The 17,244-nt window shown below is 57.6% G+C and overlaps 1 protein-coding gene and 1 pseudogene across 1 annotated transcript; one reads left to right on the forward strand and one right to left on the reverse strand.

The window, feature by feature from the left end:
• LOC119105691 (armadillo repeat-containing protein 1-like) overlaps nt 1-17,244 on the forward strand; it is a 39,761-nt pseudogene that overhangs the window by 19,046 nt on the left and 3,471 nt on the right.
• On the reverse strand, nt 527-8,447 carry LOC119105649 (putative serine protease K12H4.7). Its single transcript, XM_037229109.1, is given in 12 exon segments — nt 527-646; nt 1,282-1,445; nt 3,806-3,881; nt 4,491-4,614; nt 5,172-5,307; nt 6,310-6,363; nt 6,366-6,544; nt 7,070-7,146; nt 7,148-7,231; nt 7,233-7,253; nt 7,537-7,678; nt 8,440-8,447. Coding segments are annotated over 12 exon segments (1,185 nt in total).

A 17,244-nucleotide genomic window follows, 5' to 3' on the forward strand; every position in this document is an offset into this window, starting at 1 on the left:
AAAAGACAGCAAGGTGTATACCCGAGAGTACAATATCCAAGCAACGGCCATTTTATATGGACTGGTCAGATACTTATAAGGTTCCTTGTGGTTGCGACACCACTGGCCACACTTCCAAACCGGCCGCACGCTGGTAGCGTCGCTGATCAACGGTCACCCAGGTGACCAACCGTCCGGCTGTCGTCCAGCTGGGCTCCAGTGACGTCACTGGTCCCCGGTCATTAGGTGGCCGGCCGCCCAGACGTTGTCCGGCTGGGCTCCAGTGACGTCACTAGTCAGCGATCAAGAGGTGGCCAGATGTCCGGTCGTCGTCCGGCTGGGCTCCAGTGACATCACTGGCCCACGGTCAAGAGGTGACCTGCCGCCCAGTCGTCGTCCGGCTGGGCTCCAGTGACGTCACTGGCCCACGGTCAAGAGGTGACCAGATGTCCGGCCGTCGTCCGGTTGGGCTCCAGTGACGTCGCTAGTCAGCGGGTCGCGAGGGTGATTCGCAGTCCAGTCGTCGTCCGGCTGGGCTCCAGTGACGTCACTGCCGGCTCTCGCGTAGCCAGGCGGTGATGAGGCGGCCACTCTGCGCCGAGCCGCCCGTCAGCCCGGCCAGGTCCGAGGCTGCGCGCCGGGTACATGTTGGCGCAGTGGGCCGTGCCTGCGGGCCACGGAGGCAGCGTCAGTAGCCCACGTGCGGCTGGTGGACGGCTGAGGCGACAAGCCGCACAGCCACGTCCGTCGGTCGGCGAGGCGGACGTGCGGTTGTGCGGTGTGCGGTGTGCGATGTGCGATGTGCGGCGTGATGTACCGGGTGGCAGACCAGTGTTCTGGCCGCGCAGGGGTGACTGATCGGCAGGGACAGCCAGGCGGACTACACGATGCCGACACCGCTAGGAAGTCCTGCATGATGTCTATCGGCCCAGCCGGCCGGCACACACTCTGCTACACTGAGGCTAGCGCCGGCGCGGTGCGGCTGTGAGGCTGTGATGTGACGCGCACAAGAGGAAGCAATGACAGCCTTCTACCTGTCAACGCCATCCACACAAACAAAACATTACTGATCACCAGGACACGTGTACGGCGACACCCGAATGCCTCGCAGACTGCACACATCAGCCGCCGACAGTCACCACCGCCCCTCTCAGCGCTTGCCGGCGTGCTGAGACGGCGCCCGGCGCGCGCGCCACTGACCGTTGATGTAGATGACGGGCGGGTGCCGGTGGCGGGTGGCCGTCCGCCCCATGGCGTGCCAAGGATCGATGCTGCTGCGTTGATGAACACCACGCGCCGCACGCGCAGCCCGCGGCCGCCGTAGCGCACGTTCGTCGCCGCCACAGCCGCCTCGATGAACACCTTGTTGAACCTGGCAGCAGTGGAGGGCTCGATGTGCGTGTGGCGGCGGGGAGGGGCAGCCATCCCCGGCGTCTCTGGGCTCGCCGGGGAAATGGTGGTGAACACTGAAGGCGGCACAAACGCTGGGAGCACTGGCGGCAGCCCGTCGGCCCCAACGTCGGGAATGGGAGGGGGTCAACCGTGACGTCACTTTGCTGATAGGGGAACCACGGAGTGCGACAGAAACCAATAATTACTCTATATTGTATAGAAATAACTAAATATATATACATATAATACATATAAATATATTATATAATTGCATATATATATATATATATATATATATATATATATATATATATATATATATACAATATACTTATACTCAAACTCAACTCGAATTGAGGAGAGAGGCCGTGTGGGCAGTACTCCTTTCTTCGACATCGTAAAGCCTCGGTGCTCTCAAAACCAGGGTGACGCATCCCATCACAAACGGGCTGGTTGCAACGACACCCACTGCCCGGACCCCTGCCGGAGCGGGCCGGGCGACGGGCGGGGCCGCAGCAGCGTGGGCCAGCGGCTCGTGCTGCGCGGGAGACACGTCCCCGGCCAGACGACCGAGCCACGGCGGTGCCGAGCTCGGCTACGCCAGCACCGGGGCGAGCCCACACTGCTTCCTCAGGAGACCGGTGCCAGCGAGGCGAGACATCAGCTGTCCCGACGACCGGCCGAGCGGCGGTGCACCGTCAGCCGGCCTCCACGGTCCAAAAGGTCACATGTTACCTGGTTCCAGAGCAGATGACTCTGTGCGACCGCCGAGTGGTCTGGCGGGCTCGCTCGCCACGGCTGCCGCGGAACGGCGACGCTCTGTCAGCGGCCACCACATGGAAGCCAAAAACAAGCGGCAAGGGACACGACACGTGGACGAGGGGCGGACAAGGGAAAGGGACAAGGGACAAGGGACAAGGGACATAGGAGGGGGCAGGACAATGGACGAGGGTCAACGAGACACGGGCATGGGACGAGGGGGGCGGGACAAGGGACAAGGGAACACGGGACTAGGACGAGGGGCGGGACAAGGGACAAGAACAAGGCACAAGGGAACAAGGGACATAGGACGAGGGGCAGGACAGGGACGGGGGTCACGAGACACGGGGCATAGGACGAGGGGGCGGGACAAGGAACAAAAGGGACAAGGAAAGGGACATAGGACGAGGGGCGGGGGACAAGGGTCAAGAGACACGGGCATAGGACGGAGGGCGGGACAAGGGACAAGGAACAAGGACACGGGACACAGGACACTGGAAGAATAGGCGGGACAAGTGACACGGGACAAGTGCCCGCAGCGCCGCGGGGCGGACAGTCGCTCACTTGGGGCGTAGGGTCCACACACTGCTGCACGGAGAAGGGAGCGGTAAAGCGTGGCCGAACGGCTGCCGACGAAGTCGGAACGTCTGGTACCAGCCAAACTCTGAACACTCTGGTAGATCCACTGGCGCACTGCCGGCGACACGGTCAGCTGGCTCGCGCCGGACAACGCTCGGCGCCGGCCCTGTCCGCGCCGGGCCAGGGGTGCTTCACACAGAGAAGCCGTGCTGTACGCGACCCACCTTCCGTTACGCGGTCAGAAATCGCAGCTTCACTGGGGTAAAAGGACACAACGCCAAGGGCAGGAAACAAACATAGTAACGGTAGAGAGAAAAAACATTGCCACGATTAGGAAGCAGACACCAGACTTCAAGTAGCACTGATGGCTGCACACGGGGCGCTAAGCGAGACAGAAACACGGGGGCCATGTGTGGACTGGCTGGTGGCTCAGCAGGCTGAGCCGGCCCTGACTCGTGTCACAGGATGAGCTGGTCCTGACTCGTGTCACAGGATGAGCCGGGCCTGACTGTGTCACAGGTTGAGCCGGCACGAGTCATGCCACAGACTATACCGACCCTGACGTGTCACAGGCTGTGCCGGCCCTGACTCATGTCACAGGCCATACCGACCCTGACTCGTGTCCACGGCTTTGCCGACCCATGACTCGTGTCACGGGCTGAGCCGGCCCTGACTCGTGTCACGGGCTGAGCCGGCCTGACTCGTGTCACGGGTGAGCCGGCCCTGACTCGCGTTACAGGGCTATACCGACCCCTGACTCGCGCCACGGCTGAGCCGGTCCTGACTCGTGTCATGGCTATACGACCCTGACCCGCGTCACAGATGAGCCGGCCCTAAGTCATGTCACATGCTGTGCCGGCCCTGATTCGTGTGACGGGCTGAGCCGGCCCTGATTCGTGTCACGGGCTGAGCCGGTCCTGACTCGGTCACGGGCTGAGCCGGTCCTGACTCGTGTCACGGGCTGAGCCGGTCCTGACTCGTGTCACGGGCTGAGCCGGCCCTGACTCGTGTCACGGGCTGAGCCGGCCCTGACTCGTGTCACAGAATGTGCCGGCCCCGACTCATGTCACAGGCTGTGCCACCCCAGGCACTTCACTGCCGTTGTTGTCGGGGCTGTCGAAGCTCTCCTGTCGCATCTTCTTCATGGCCGACTCGTAGGTGTAGTCTAAGCACTTGTCACCATGGGCTGTCATCAGCAGGTTGACCTCGGCCATCGGTCCAGCGCACCACCCCGCCCGCTGGTCATGATCTGGAGAGGCCAGACCCCGCCCGCTGGTCATGATCTGGAGAGGCAGACCCCCCCCCCCCAGTCATGATCTGGAGAGGCAGGCCCCGCCCTCCGGTCATGATCTGGAGAGGCAGACCCCGCCCCGCGGTCATGATCTGGAGAGACAGACCCGCCTGCTGGTCATGGTCTGAAACAGGCCCCACTCACTGGTCATGGTCTGGAAGGCAGACCCCGCCCATTGGCCATGGTCTGAGACAGACGCTGCCCATGGGTCATGGTCTAAAGACAGGCCCCGCCCACTGGTCATGATCTGGGACAGACCCCACCACTGGTCATGATCTGGGACAGACCCCACCCACTGGTTATGATCTGAGAGCTGCCCAGGGGTCATGGTCTGAGGCAGACCACATCTACAGGCCAACCAAAACAGACCTTGTCCGCCCAATGGTCTCGCCTCGTCTCGTAAGATGCATCTCAAAAAGCTTGCTGTGCTCGTGATTATCACACCCTCGTCGCACTCAAGCAGCTGGCGGCCTGGTTCAGGCCAACTCACGTCGCAGAGCGTGGTGACGGTGATGTTGGCGTCCTTGGCGCCCTCGAAGGCGCGGTTGTCCTTGTTGTACTGGACGGTGCTCTCGAAGAGGTCGGCCAGGCTGGAGACCAGACTGGATACGTCCCTCCGGCGCCGAGACGTTTCAGCGGCGCACACAGTCTGCGGCGCAGCCACAGCCAGAGCTCTAGGCCCACACTGCCCAAGCAGCATACACTACCAAAATACATTACCACCGAATAACATGCATATATATATATATATATATATATATATACATATGTTGGTAAATTCCTACACTGAAGGAGAATATTTTTCTTTCAGCCACAGGTGAGTATACGTTGAGGCATAATTGGCCCTTAACAATCTTTTCTAAGTCCTGGCAAACCTTCACACTGAAAATTTAGTTTTGTTGGGTATATCATGGATATTTCCCAGTCATCAAACATGTCACAAGCATGAGGAACATGAACATTTCACTTCACACTCGATGTTTCATAGATACATTCTCTCCCACAAGGTACAGCAAATTTTGAATCTTAGTGATCTATATATATATATATATATATATATATATATATATATATATATATCAACACGGTAGCGATGACCCGGCCGGCTTCTCCCGACGGCCGTTGGCCGGCCACATCTGCGGCAGTGGTGGAGCGCGGCCCGCTCACTCACTGGAACTGTTTGGTGAGCTGGCCGGCGTCGCCGCCGCCGATGCGCTGCTCCAGCTCGGAGAAGGCGGCCGCCACGCCGCTGTAGCACTCCTGGCCGGACTCGGAGCGCAGCGCGTCAGAGACCACCGACAGGAACTCTGAGGGTGACCGCGGCTCGCCAACAACGGGGGGGGGGGGGGAGGCGACGAGGGCCGCACGGAGCCCCGCGGAGAAGCGCCAGTGTACACCCGTCAAAGGCTTGCAGGTACTACGGAGCCCCGTCTGCTTCACACAGGGGGGTGGACTTTTAACAACTGGCTAAAAAATGTGACGGTTGAACCATTAGTAGTACTTAGCCTCTATTATACAAACGCCAAACTTGACATAAGGCGATCACATCGCACCTAAGTATCGTTACGCATCGCATTGTTTGATTACCACTGGTCTTTTTCAAATACGCCAATTGCCAATACGAAATACCTTCTGATGGTCTACAGCGAGGCCAGCTGGAAACTTTATGTTACAGACAGAGCCCCACTGGAGTCGCGCACCGCGTGTGGCGATGCCGCGCGGTTTCTGACCGACAGATCGCGACCCTGGCCGGCGCCCCGGCCGGAGACCCCACACGACAGATCGCGACCCTGGTCGACGCCCCGGCTAAAGACCCCCCACGACAGATAGCAACCCTGGCCGGCGCCCCCGGCTGGAGACCCCACACGACAGATCGCGACCTTGGCCAACGCCCCGGCTGGAGACACCCCACGACAGATCACGACCTTGGCCAACGCCCCGGCTGGAGAACCCCCCACGACCAGATCGCGACCCTCGTCGACGCCCCGGCTGGAGACCCCACACGACAGATCGCGACCCTGCCCGACGCCCCGGCTGGAGACCCCACACGACAGATCGCGACCCTGGCCGACGCCCCGGCTGGAGACCCCACACGACAGATCGCGACCCTGGCCGCCGCCCCAGCTGGAGACCACACACGACAGATCGCGACCCTGGCCGACGCCCCGGCTGGGGACACCCACAAGACAGATCGCGACCCTGGCCGACGCCCCGGCTGAAGACCACACACGACAGATCGCGACCCTGGCCGACGCCCCGGCTGGAGACCACACACAACAGCCGTCACGGGGCACGCGCGGCCGACTCACCGTAGAAGTTGGTCTGGGCGTGCAGCGGCGCGCTGCTCGAGACGGCCGCGTGCACATGTGCGGGTACTTGAGCCGGTACCAGGCGGCCAGGCTGCCCGGGTACGAGCCGCCGAACGCCACCCAGCGCGTGCTGGCGTCGAGGCCGTGCTGCACGTTCATGGCGGCCGAGAAGGCGGCCAGGTCGGCCAGCGCCTGCTCAGAGCTCAGAAAGCGCAGGTTCTTGATGTTCATGTCCCTACAACGGGTCAGAGGGTAGGATGTGAGGACGGAGATATGCCACCATTAGCTCTGTTATTTGCCTACCACGGTATCAGCATGCACATTTGCGCGTTTATTCGCACGGGTTTACAGCGATGTCTTCCTCTCAGAATTCCTGCACAGCAATGAATTGTACGCGCCTCTGGGGCCATCAGCCAGTCATGTGATTTTGGTTTTAACGGACTACTTTATCCGCGGCCCATTCTATGGACATTCATAGGAATCGCATCAGTGTCATATCAGACAACGCCACGATCACCCCACATTACAATGATACCGCTCTGTGGCAGGTTGCCACATCACCATGCATACTTGTAGGGGCAGACCGTCTACACTATCTGGGATTCGAACCCACTGTCTGTGAGCCAGTCCCCCAATCAGCGCCCTCGGCTACTACAACCTGCGAAACGGCTGGCCTGAACAGTCACGCCACGAGGCTCCAAGACGTCACCAGCCTCAGCCCACTCCAGGCCGTCCCACTTGGCCGTGGTGCCGCACGCACTCGGTGGGGTGGCTCTTCCCGTAGAAGCGGTGCTCGAGCAGGAAGCAGAGGGCGTTGTGCTGCCTGGCGTACTCGATCCCACTGACCGGCCACCATCCAGACGGGGCTGGCCTTGCCCTCGCCGCCGATCATCAGGAACGCCGGCCCGCCCGGCTTGTAGAAACGAGTCGTTCGTGAAGTAGCGCTGCGGAGAAACACGGCGTCGATTCGTCGGAGGAAAGCGATCAAGCCGCGCCAGAGACGGGCAGGCATCAGCAGGCTGTTACGGCCCCAAACAATGATAAGTCGCAAGAGGGTGGCGCAGCTCCAGCGACCAACGACCAGGGCAAGGGCGATGCAGTACCCAAGACCAGGCAGCAAAGTTGGAGGAGGGCGATACAGTTGACATGATGCGGGTGGTGGCGCGGGTGTTGCGAGCGACTCGGCACAGACGAGTCGCGCCGCCGACACCGGCCCGTGACCGTCACCTGTTGCCAGGTGCGCAGGTCACTGGGCTGGGAGTGGTCCAGCTTCTGGGTGAACCACTGGTCTGGTGGCAGCGGGCATTGTGGACGTTCGGTGGTGGGCAGTAGGAGGCCGTGGACGTCGTGACGGCGCAGACCGACGCAGCTGCCGCACACGGCCAACACCACCAGAGCAGCGAGCACTGCACCTGTAGAAAACAGGGCACAGTTGTGACCAGCTGTTGCCATACCAGACCTGTGGAAACAGTGATGCTTACATCCAGCGTGACACAGACGTCGCATGACAGTCGTCATATGCTTGTGACAAAGGCTACAGCAATGGTCAAATGGGTTCAGGAACAGGGGCCAGGCAATCATTAGATATCCCTAGGGTCAATCTGCTGCCTTTTCAGCTCCATCATTCTTAATCCCAAAATAGCAGGGGTGTTGCATCAATCCCCTTCATCTGTTGATGTGAAAAATGATGAATAGGAATGAGGGTACTGTACTACTATCCACTCACAAACCTAAGCTGGTTGTCTACAATATTCCCCAGGTCTTCCTTGGTGGCCAACTCTTCAATAATACATTGCCACCATTCAGAATCCAGGTGCAGTCTGGGAGCAATAATAAATAACTGATAGGAGCAATAACAAATCACATCACATATTCACAACATTTTCTACCCTTCCCCCAGTTATGAACTTGTATGCTGGATGCAAACCCTCCCCCATAGGCTGTGATAAGCATAACATAATATCTCAGAAAGGTAGCATCCATGGGGCCTGCTAGAGGTGCCAAAATAAAGATGAACATGTTGCTTGTAATGAATAAAAGCAGACAGTCTTTGGTTTAAGCATTTCAAAACAGGTCAAAAGATACCTTACCATGGTTTGCAGCTACACTTAAGTGTACTGATGACCTGACCAAACCATTCTCCCCTTATTCCACTTTGGTTATGCATGATTAAAACTCCTCCCCCTTCCATGTGTAACATTATAGATGAACAGTTCATGGGAGTTCCCATGTGCATGTGCATCACCTTGCAATTTGACCCATTGAATACAAGTGGCCCTTCACTAAGCACCTCAACCAGGCAACCAAGCAGACCTTGAGTTAATGTCCCATGGGTGATATAAGCATCCAACAACACAGCTAAGTGCAGTCCCCAAACAACAAAACACCAAAGTTTTCTATAACTCAACAGCTAAATTTTCACACTCATTCTTGCTGAGGCAGGTCACTTACCAAGGGTGCAGCCAGCACTTTCTTATGAGGTAGGGGTGGGGAGGGGGAAGAGCTCAGTGGGAATGCTTACACAGGTTTTTAACTTTCTATCAGGAGCCATCTACAACAATATGAGAAAGCAGCCCTGAGGGGGCTCCAGGCCCTGAACCCTCCTTGCTTTACTCCTGTCATCTAAAGATGATGTTAACAGGATTCGACCTAAAGCATGCCACATGTGATGGATGTTACTAGTCACCGCTATCCCACTGAACTTTGAGCCCTTACCTAGCACCACCCTAGCCTTCCAGCCTATCAGGAATGCTAAATCTGTGCAGAAGACTACCACTTACCCTGCTAGTGCAAGATTTAGACATGTATCCCTAATTGAGGCTAGTTGGTTACTTGATTTGAAGCTTTAAAACACCCAGATCAACTGGCCACATGACCTTGACCTGAGCTTGACCCAACATCTCAGAAGCTCAGGACCTCCACATAAAACATCAGTTTTAGGCTCACCCCATAACCCTGAGATTACGTCTCCTATTAGATTGGCTGAATACAGCTTGTTTCATTGTCAAAACAAGTGAGCTTATCGTAAGTGTAGTGGTTTCACATTTTTCATTTTTAAACCATTTGTATCTAAACGGCATGCAGTGAAGTATGCCACAAACTGCAGATGATGCCCAATTGGTGGTGAGTAATCACGGGTGTATATTTGAAATTTCTGAACCCACGTACATGGTCTATTTCACCCTTTCACTGGCGACTGACAAATGACGGTGAAACTGATGCACAGAAAACACGACTAATTGCACTAAACATAGATCGTTTCTGAAGCCCGAATCAAATGCGTATAGATCCGTTCACACCTCACCTCTCATTCTTCAAAAACTCAAACCACACCTATAAGTGTGCTTAGGCTATCTGATGATGCCTCAGTCCATTACAAACTTTATCACAAACAGCAACGCATCAACGCATCACGCATCATCCGCATCAACTTGACTACAACAATACACTTGTTCGGAAGTTCACTATCGAAACATGAACGCTGTTTTGCGCCCCAAACTAGAAGCACCATATCTGAAATGAAAGATACAAAATCTAGCATAAATTGCTTATAAATCTCAAGTTCGTCATGACATGATTGATTTTGCCCGAGTTACAATGCGGTGTCGGTATAAAATCTGCGATCAATGAAATTATAAGCCATATTTTGTTTAGTGTATACATATTTCGTGTTTATCATTGTATATATAAGGCGTTATGTACGTTTTTATATGCATTATTTCGCTGACTCAAATTGCTCGATCTACACACCTGAGAGCACACGTGACACACAATCAAGCCTGGATGACGTCATTTAGAGTCTTGATGGTACCTGCTTTTTATAGTACCTTGCCGGCGAGCAAATGTCGATGTGCGAGATTTTGTTGCACTGAGGGCTGGCCTTTGCTCCGTGTTAACACGGGAGGTAAAAGCGTTGTGATGTGTTGTGGTGTGTAGCATAATGCGAGTTTGCAACCCGTTCTATGCAACTTTTAGTTGTACAATTGTACGCCTTTTTTAGCTCACCGTGCATCTGAATGTTAGAACGCTAAGAGCGCGCTGCACGGAGGACGGAATATAATTTTAGCTGGATAACAGGTAGATAAGCCTTCCGGTTGTTTTATACTGAACGTCAATATTGCTTAAACGGTCTTCCTTGAAAACTTCTCATTTGGCAGTCACTTGTATGTGAGGCAGAATGCCAATGTAAAACATCATTATTGTTTCTGTCATTTGCATGTCAGTGTGATATGGAATGTTGGTTTCTGAAGTCCATAATATGACCTTCCAGCACCCTACCTTGTTTGGTTATATGTATGGTGCAGCACCAGATATATGACCACAAGCCAGGTAACCAACCAGATATATGGGTCATTTTCTGTCAGGTATGTGTAGCACCAGATATATAGGACAAAACTAATGGGCAAATGTGATCCCTGGCTTCATAGAAGTGAAAATGCTTATCTAAGCTGTACCAGTTACATGAAAATGCGTGTAGGTGTTGATATAAGGGACAGTTCCAGAACATTACCTGGAGTATGCTGGTTTGGAGGGAGAAGTGCAAAGGATGCCTTGATTCTCAAAAAGTCCCAAATTGTTTTCACTTACTCTTAAGGGTATTCTGAAGTACATTCCCTGTAAGGACTGCTTAGATTGATTTTTACATCTAAATTTTTATTTTGCCCAACTTTGGTGATGGGTTCTGGTATTTTGCAGGTGTGTATGTTCCCAGGAATGCATCCTGCATTCTTAAGGATATTTCCATGGAGACACACACAATACTTTGCTTAATTTACCAGTTTTTTCTTAAAATCTTTCTTTAGTCACTCTTGCACAGAGCCAAGCTTTGGCACTTTTGACATGAGGCTCTGTTTCAAAGGGCCCTGAGCTTCTCTTATGACAGCCTGTGAACACAGATGTCTTGCTCAGCCTGCTGACCCATTGCTGGTTGTCATGACTTCTAGCCAGCACCTTAGTTTCTATGTGGAGTAGAAATTGTAACTGTTGAGATGTAAGAAGAGAAGATACTAACAGCAGGAATATGCACACACACACACCAGCACCATACAAAAATTTGAGCTTCATCTTACGTATCCACAGTATGTGGGTCTGCTCTGGATACAGGCCAGTGCAACCCTCTACCCCCATCTGTACAGAGCTGAGGCTCAGGTTTATGACAGCAATGCCCAGCAACACTACAAGTGACTGCAAGTCTGGATTGACTGTCAGTGTAGCCCTTTGCTTCCATCCATGCCATCTGCAGGGTTGAGTCTGTCTCCATCATGGCAAGGCCCAGAGAGCCTGAAACCAGTCACATGTCACATGCAGTTGTGGTGGCCCCCTCCTGCAGGGAGGGCCCCTCCCTGCACCCTTCAGGGCCTTAGTGCCACTTGTGACTGGTGTGCCCCATGCACAGCTCGCGCCATGGCGCCAGTGCAGTCAATCGGCAGCGCAGTTTGTGCGGGTGAAGCGTTCCGGCCGCGCGTGGCCGTCATGACCTCGCCCGAGGCCGATGCCGTCTGCATGCGGAACGACCTGACGCTGACGGAGCTGCTGCAGCCCTTCTGCCAGCTCAACACGGATGGTGAGGGCGCCGCTAAGGTCACGGCCGAGGTCACGGCGCCGGCGCGCTGTCGGCCGCATCTCAAACACGCTGGGCTTCGCGGCCGGTGCGTTCGCGTTTGCCCTCTATTCATTGTCTTCGCGATCCATGATATGGTATGTCTGACGTATTGTTTGCAGGGTCTACAGCGATGTGCGGCGATTGCCTTCCATTGTCCGGCCTCAGCTCTGCTCGTTACGACATGTATGACGTCACATCTCTCCTTGTTACGGCGTGCCTGGACGACGTCACATAAGGAGTGACGTGGCGTCACACGCCACAAATCTCGGAGCCTGCTCCAGTGGCATGTCACGGCCCGGGTCCCGGGTCATTACGCCGGCAGCGTGATAAATTACGCAGTATCCAGCGCATCGCGCAGCAGCTTGATTGCCACTGCAGTGCAGCGTTCTAAAGCGGCCGGCCTCCCCGCGCACCGTGCCGGTGTCAGTGCAGTCCGGCCTCCCCGCGTACCGTGCCGGTGTCAGTGCAGTCCGGCCTCCCAGCGCACCGTGTCGGTGTCAGTGCAGTCCGGCCTCCCCGCGTACCGTGGCCGGTGTCAGTGCCAGTCCCGGCCCTCCCCGCGTACCGTGCCGGTGTCAGTGCAGTCCGCCCTCCCGCGTACAGTGCCGGTGTCAGTGCAGTCCGGCCCCCCCGCGTACCGTGCCGGTCTCACCGGTGGCCGTGCCGGTTTGCAGTGACTAGTACCGGGACCCGCTGGGGACGCAGGTTGACCGTGCGCGAGCTGCACCTCTTGGCTGGACGACTGGAGCCCTGTCGGCGCCGCCGCCGGCGCACCAGGCCAAGCGCCAGCTCTCCGACGCCGTCTCCCAGAGTCAGCTGCCGCTGCCGGAGGACGGCTCGGTGCGGCCCCCAACACGCCGTGGTTCGAGTCCTGGCGAGACGCTTCCTGCAGGTCAGTGCGAGCGCCCGCTCGCCCTGGTGCTTCGAGCTGCGCGTGCTGGCCCGCACGACGCCTCCTCAGGTCACGGGATCGGAGCGGTGAATGTGACGCGGCGCGGGCGAGCGCTGGCATGCACCGCTCAGCGCCGGCGCGGCACCGTACAGATCCGCGTGGAGGGTGATGCCAACCAGTATGGACTGTTTCTGGCAGTGTCGTTTATTTTGGACAGAATCGCGAGGAGTGCCCCCTTTTTGCGTAGATGTAGCAGTTCCACGGAGATATAGAAATTCTGGTACTGTCTGGACTGACTGTTTTGTGCAAAGTTCAGCAACTTTATCCGTAGACCGGAACGCTTAGTTTCCGTAGCTGTTCATGCGTGGTCACAAAGTCATAGCCAAGATATACTTTGGAGTCATGGGAAGCATAAAAAGCCTTTCATTCGTGTAGTTTTTGCCTCTCTGTGGCATTGTACAAAGTTTGCTCCCACTGTTTTATGTCAGGTACGTTTGTTCAAAGCGTTCCGTTGAGAATTTCGGCCGCGATCAGCCTCGTTCCCGTTCTTTCTCCATCCTCATTTCTCCCTAGTCCTCCTCTTTCGTGGTGAGTGGTCCGGAACTGAACTCCCCCATTGACCCTGTAACGGGCTGTGACCAGAGCCCGACTTGACCGTGAGTTGACAGTGCCTGACCGTGACCTGACCGTGACCTGGCTGTGGCCGGCCGTGACCTGACATTGTCCAGTCGAGAACTGATCGTGACCGGTCGTAAGCTGACTGTGACCGGCCGTAACCTTACCGTGACCGGTGACCGCGCCACCAGGTGGAGCCGGCCGGGGAGCACGAGTTCGTGCGCCGCTACGTGGCCTGCCTGCTGGCTGTGAGTAGCGGGGCGGCGGCGCCGCTGCAGCAGCTGCAGCAGCTGGTGCAGCAGCAGCACCAGCTGCAGCACGGTCAGCCGGCCGGCGGCGCGCGCTGGTTCTCCAACAACGTGCTGCTCTACCACCTGCTGGGACGGACGCGTCCGCCACGCCCGAGGCCAGGTCAGTGTCGGCTGGGGGCGGGGGCGGAGGGGCCCGGGGGTGGCGAGAGGTGTCAGCGCGGGTGTGGGAGACGAGGCTTGGACCCAGGCTTCGCCACAGGGTTCATTGCCGGGAGCTGGGAGTCCGGTCAAACAGTTGTTTACGTTGAGTTCAGCACAATCACGGTTTTACAAGATAAAACTAGGAGTACCGGGGAAGCACGCTTTTACGGATCTTGCCCGTACAAGTTTCTCTTCACGTGACGGCGGTTGTGGCCGAAGCCGACGAGTGCTGCGATCCTGCAGCCAAGCAGCGGCTGCCCGTCGTCTCAGCGTTCCTAGTTCCTGTTGTCTGCCTGGTGGGCGTGGTGCCGCGCGTGACGTCGCCGCCGGATGTTGGCAGCGCCAGCGCCGTGTTCGAGCAGATGAAGTCGACGTACGGTGCCCACTGTTGCCACCACCTGCGGCTCAACTCACGCCCGCCCGAACACCAGGAGCCGCACAGCCCCGATCCGTGGGCAACGCACGTGCGCCGGCCGGCCGCCCACCTGGTGAGACGGCGGGCAGCGCGCGCCGCCTGCTGGCCGGGCGGAGCCGGCCGAGCTGGACGCAGCCGGCGGGATGCCGTGATCAAGGGAGCAGCTGTTGGGGATAGTGACGGTACACGGCAGATTAGGCTGAAGAAGAACTTAATCTAAATATCTGATGTGATACGGTTATGCCTGCGGTCACGACCAACCAAAGATTTATCTGGTAAGAGCTGTGTATAGACAGTTTCCGGGTGTTTTTTCTGGATGCAGTTGACAGAATGAGTTTAGATTGTGTGCAATGTTTATTGTTTTCTAATCTGCGGTCCCTGCTCAGCTCTGGAATATTAACAAAAGTGTGATAATCTGAGAAAGACTGAAATACGTGGCGTTCTCGATGGTGCGTCGAGACCTGTCCCCCACCCCGTCTTCTCGCCAGTTCAGTGGGTCTGCCGCCTATGACCCTGCCCCTCGCTTCGCCGTACGTAGAGGCTGGCCGGCCCAGCGCTCCGGTCCAGACACGCCGGCAGAGGTGGCCGACGAGCTGACGTCGCTGCCGGCGGCGCGTGGTGGAGGGCGAGCTGGGTGGACCGCGTCGCCGCCGCCGCTGCCGCCGATGATCGCCGACCACCCGCTGTCGCCGGAGCTGGGCCGGGTCCGGCTCGCCGCCCCGCCGCGTGGCGGCCGAGCCGGCCTCGCCACCGGCCGCCGCCGACCGGCCTGCGCCGGGTGCGCGACCCGGCGGCGCCCCGTACTGGTCAACCGCGTCAGCTACCCCGCCCAGACGGGCGGCGTCGGCGCGGTGGTGAGTGCCCATGACGGTGGTGTAGTACCATAACTCCGGGGTGCAAGAGAACATGACCAGATCAATTAGAGAGCTATTAATCGCACTTTGTGTAGTTGATTGCAAAGGCGCGTATGATATGGCTGTCAATGGTGAAAATAGCTTTAGTCGAGTTACAATTGTCGATCGGCGTGGGCCGCACGTGACATGGTCGGTGTCTGCTCCGCCAGCCCACTCCCCGTCTGGTGCAGCGTCTGACCCTGACCCGTCGGCAGGGTCACGGCGCCTGCCTGTCGGCCTCCGACCTGGACCGGGTCACCATCTTTATCTCGGAGCTGTGCATCCGCGGCCTGCTGCCGCACGTGGAGCGCCAGATGCGGGCCCTCAGCGATGTCGTACGTCGCGCCTCGTGCCCGTAGCTGGCGATCAGTGGCTATCCCACGCGGTTTCTATCTGCTTTGTTCTGTTGAGCGATTCCTATTGCTCGAGACTTTCTTTTTCTATCTGACGCAGAGCGGCTCTCGCTCAGAGTGGTCCTTTTTGGGTCGATCGCGCGGATTTCGAGTGACGTTGATCTTCCCGTGATCACGTTCTGGCGATGACACCTGTCAGCGACTGGAGGGGGTTCATTGTCGCCTCCGTGTCTCATATGGCCGTCACCCGGGGCTCCTAGAGCCGTCATTGCCGCCGCCCCACGATGTCCTCCCCGGTCGTGTCTGTCCCTTTCGCCGAGAGCGCAAGTAGGTCCTATCGGCGCCGCGACCGCCCTCAGTGTCACCTCTGGGGCCCTCCGCCTCAGTGTCACCCTTCGGGCCTTCTCCGCCTCCTTGTCCCCTCGGACCTCTCCGCCTCAGTGTCACTGCTCGGGCCTCAGTGTCACCCCTCGGACCTTCTCCGCCTTAGTTTCACCCCTCGGGCCTTCTCCGCCCCAGTGTCCCGCCCGGGCCTTCTCCGCCTCAATGTCGCTCCTCGGGCCTTCTCTGCCTCAGTGCCACCCCTGGGACCTTCTCCGCCACAGTGTCACCCCTCGGGCCTTCTCCGCCTCAGTGTCACCCCTTGGGCCTTCTCCGCCTCAGTGTCACCCTTCGGGCCTTCTCCGCCTCAGTGCCACCCCTGGGGCCTTCTCCGCCTCTGTCACCGCTCGGGCCTCGGTGCCACCCCTCGGGCCTTCTCCGCCTCACTGTCACCGCTCGGGCCTCAGTGTCACCCCTCGGGCCTTCTCCGCCTCATTGTCACCCCTCGGGCCTTCCCCGCAGGTGAACAACAGGAAGGGTGTCAGTCGCTCCCTGCTCAGCGCCACCAAACGCTGGTTCGGCGGCAAACAGCCCGGCTCGAGCGCCGCAGCGCCGCCAACAGCGTCATGTGAGTGGTCGGACGGAACCCTGCTGACAGACACGTGTCAGGAGCGGGATAGAGGCGATAGAAAAGGTCTGCTGCCCCTCCCCCAGCCCCCCCCCCCTGCACCCAGTCATATTTTGAATGTTTGTATCTGGCTCTGGTTGCGCATGAATTGGCATGCTTTGTTGTGCTGAAACTGTTGGTCAGCTTGTATGGATGGGGCTGACCAGGCCTGTGTGTGTTTGTGTCTTCAGATACAGCCACGAAGCTCCTGAGATTCAGGTGCGGCGGCTCGGGGACCTGGCCTTCATGTTCGGCCACTATGACCTGGCCTACCAGGTAATCCGCCGGATATGGCCAGGGGCATTGCAATGATATCACAGTGCTGTGATGATGGCTACCATTTGACATGTGATTCTATGTGTCAGGCGGACGGCATTACTCGTGCTGTCACACAGTGAGGTCACGTCCTGTGTTCACAGGCGTATCACACAGCGAAACGCGACTTTAACGGCGACTCGCGTGGCTGCACTTCGCCGGCGCCGTAGAGATGGCAGCACTGTCGGTGTTTCTTCACGGCGCCCAGGGCAAGGCGTTCCCGCAGCATTACCTGGACCAAGCCGTCACCACCTACCTGGACACGTGCAGGTCGGCAGTCCCAGCGCCGTCGGCCGCCGCGCAGCTGACAGTTCGGTGCTGGGCCATATCAGTCAGATTTGGTTTGGTGAAGTTCTGAGTGGGTGCAATGTGCTGACTGGGGGAACTGAGTGGCGCGGCAAGGCTGGGCC

The sequence above is a fragment of the Pollicipes pollicipes genome, unplaced genomic scaffold, assembly GCF_011947565.3.
Source record: "Pollicipes pollicipes isolate AB1234 unplaced genomic scaffold, Ppol_2.1 Scaffold_6138;HRSCAF=7277_pilon_pilon_pilon, whole genome shotgun sequence".
Lineage (NCBI taxonomy): Eukaryota > Metazoa > Arthropoda > Thecostraca > Pollicipedomorpha > Pollicipedidae > Pollicipes > Pollicipes pollicipes.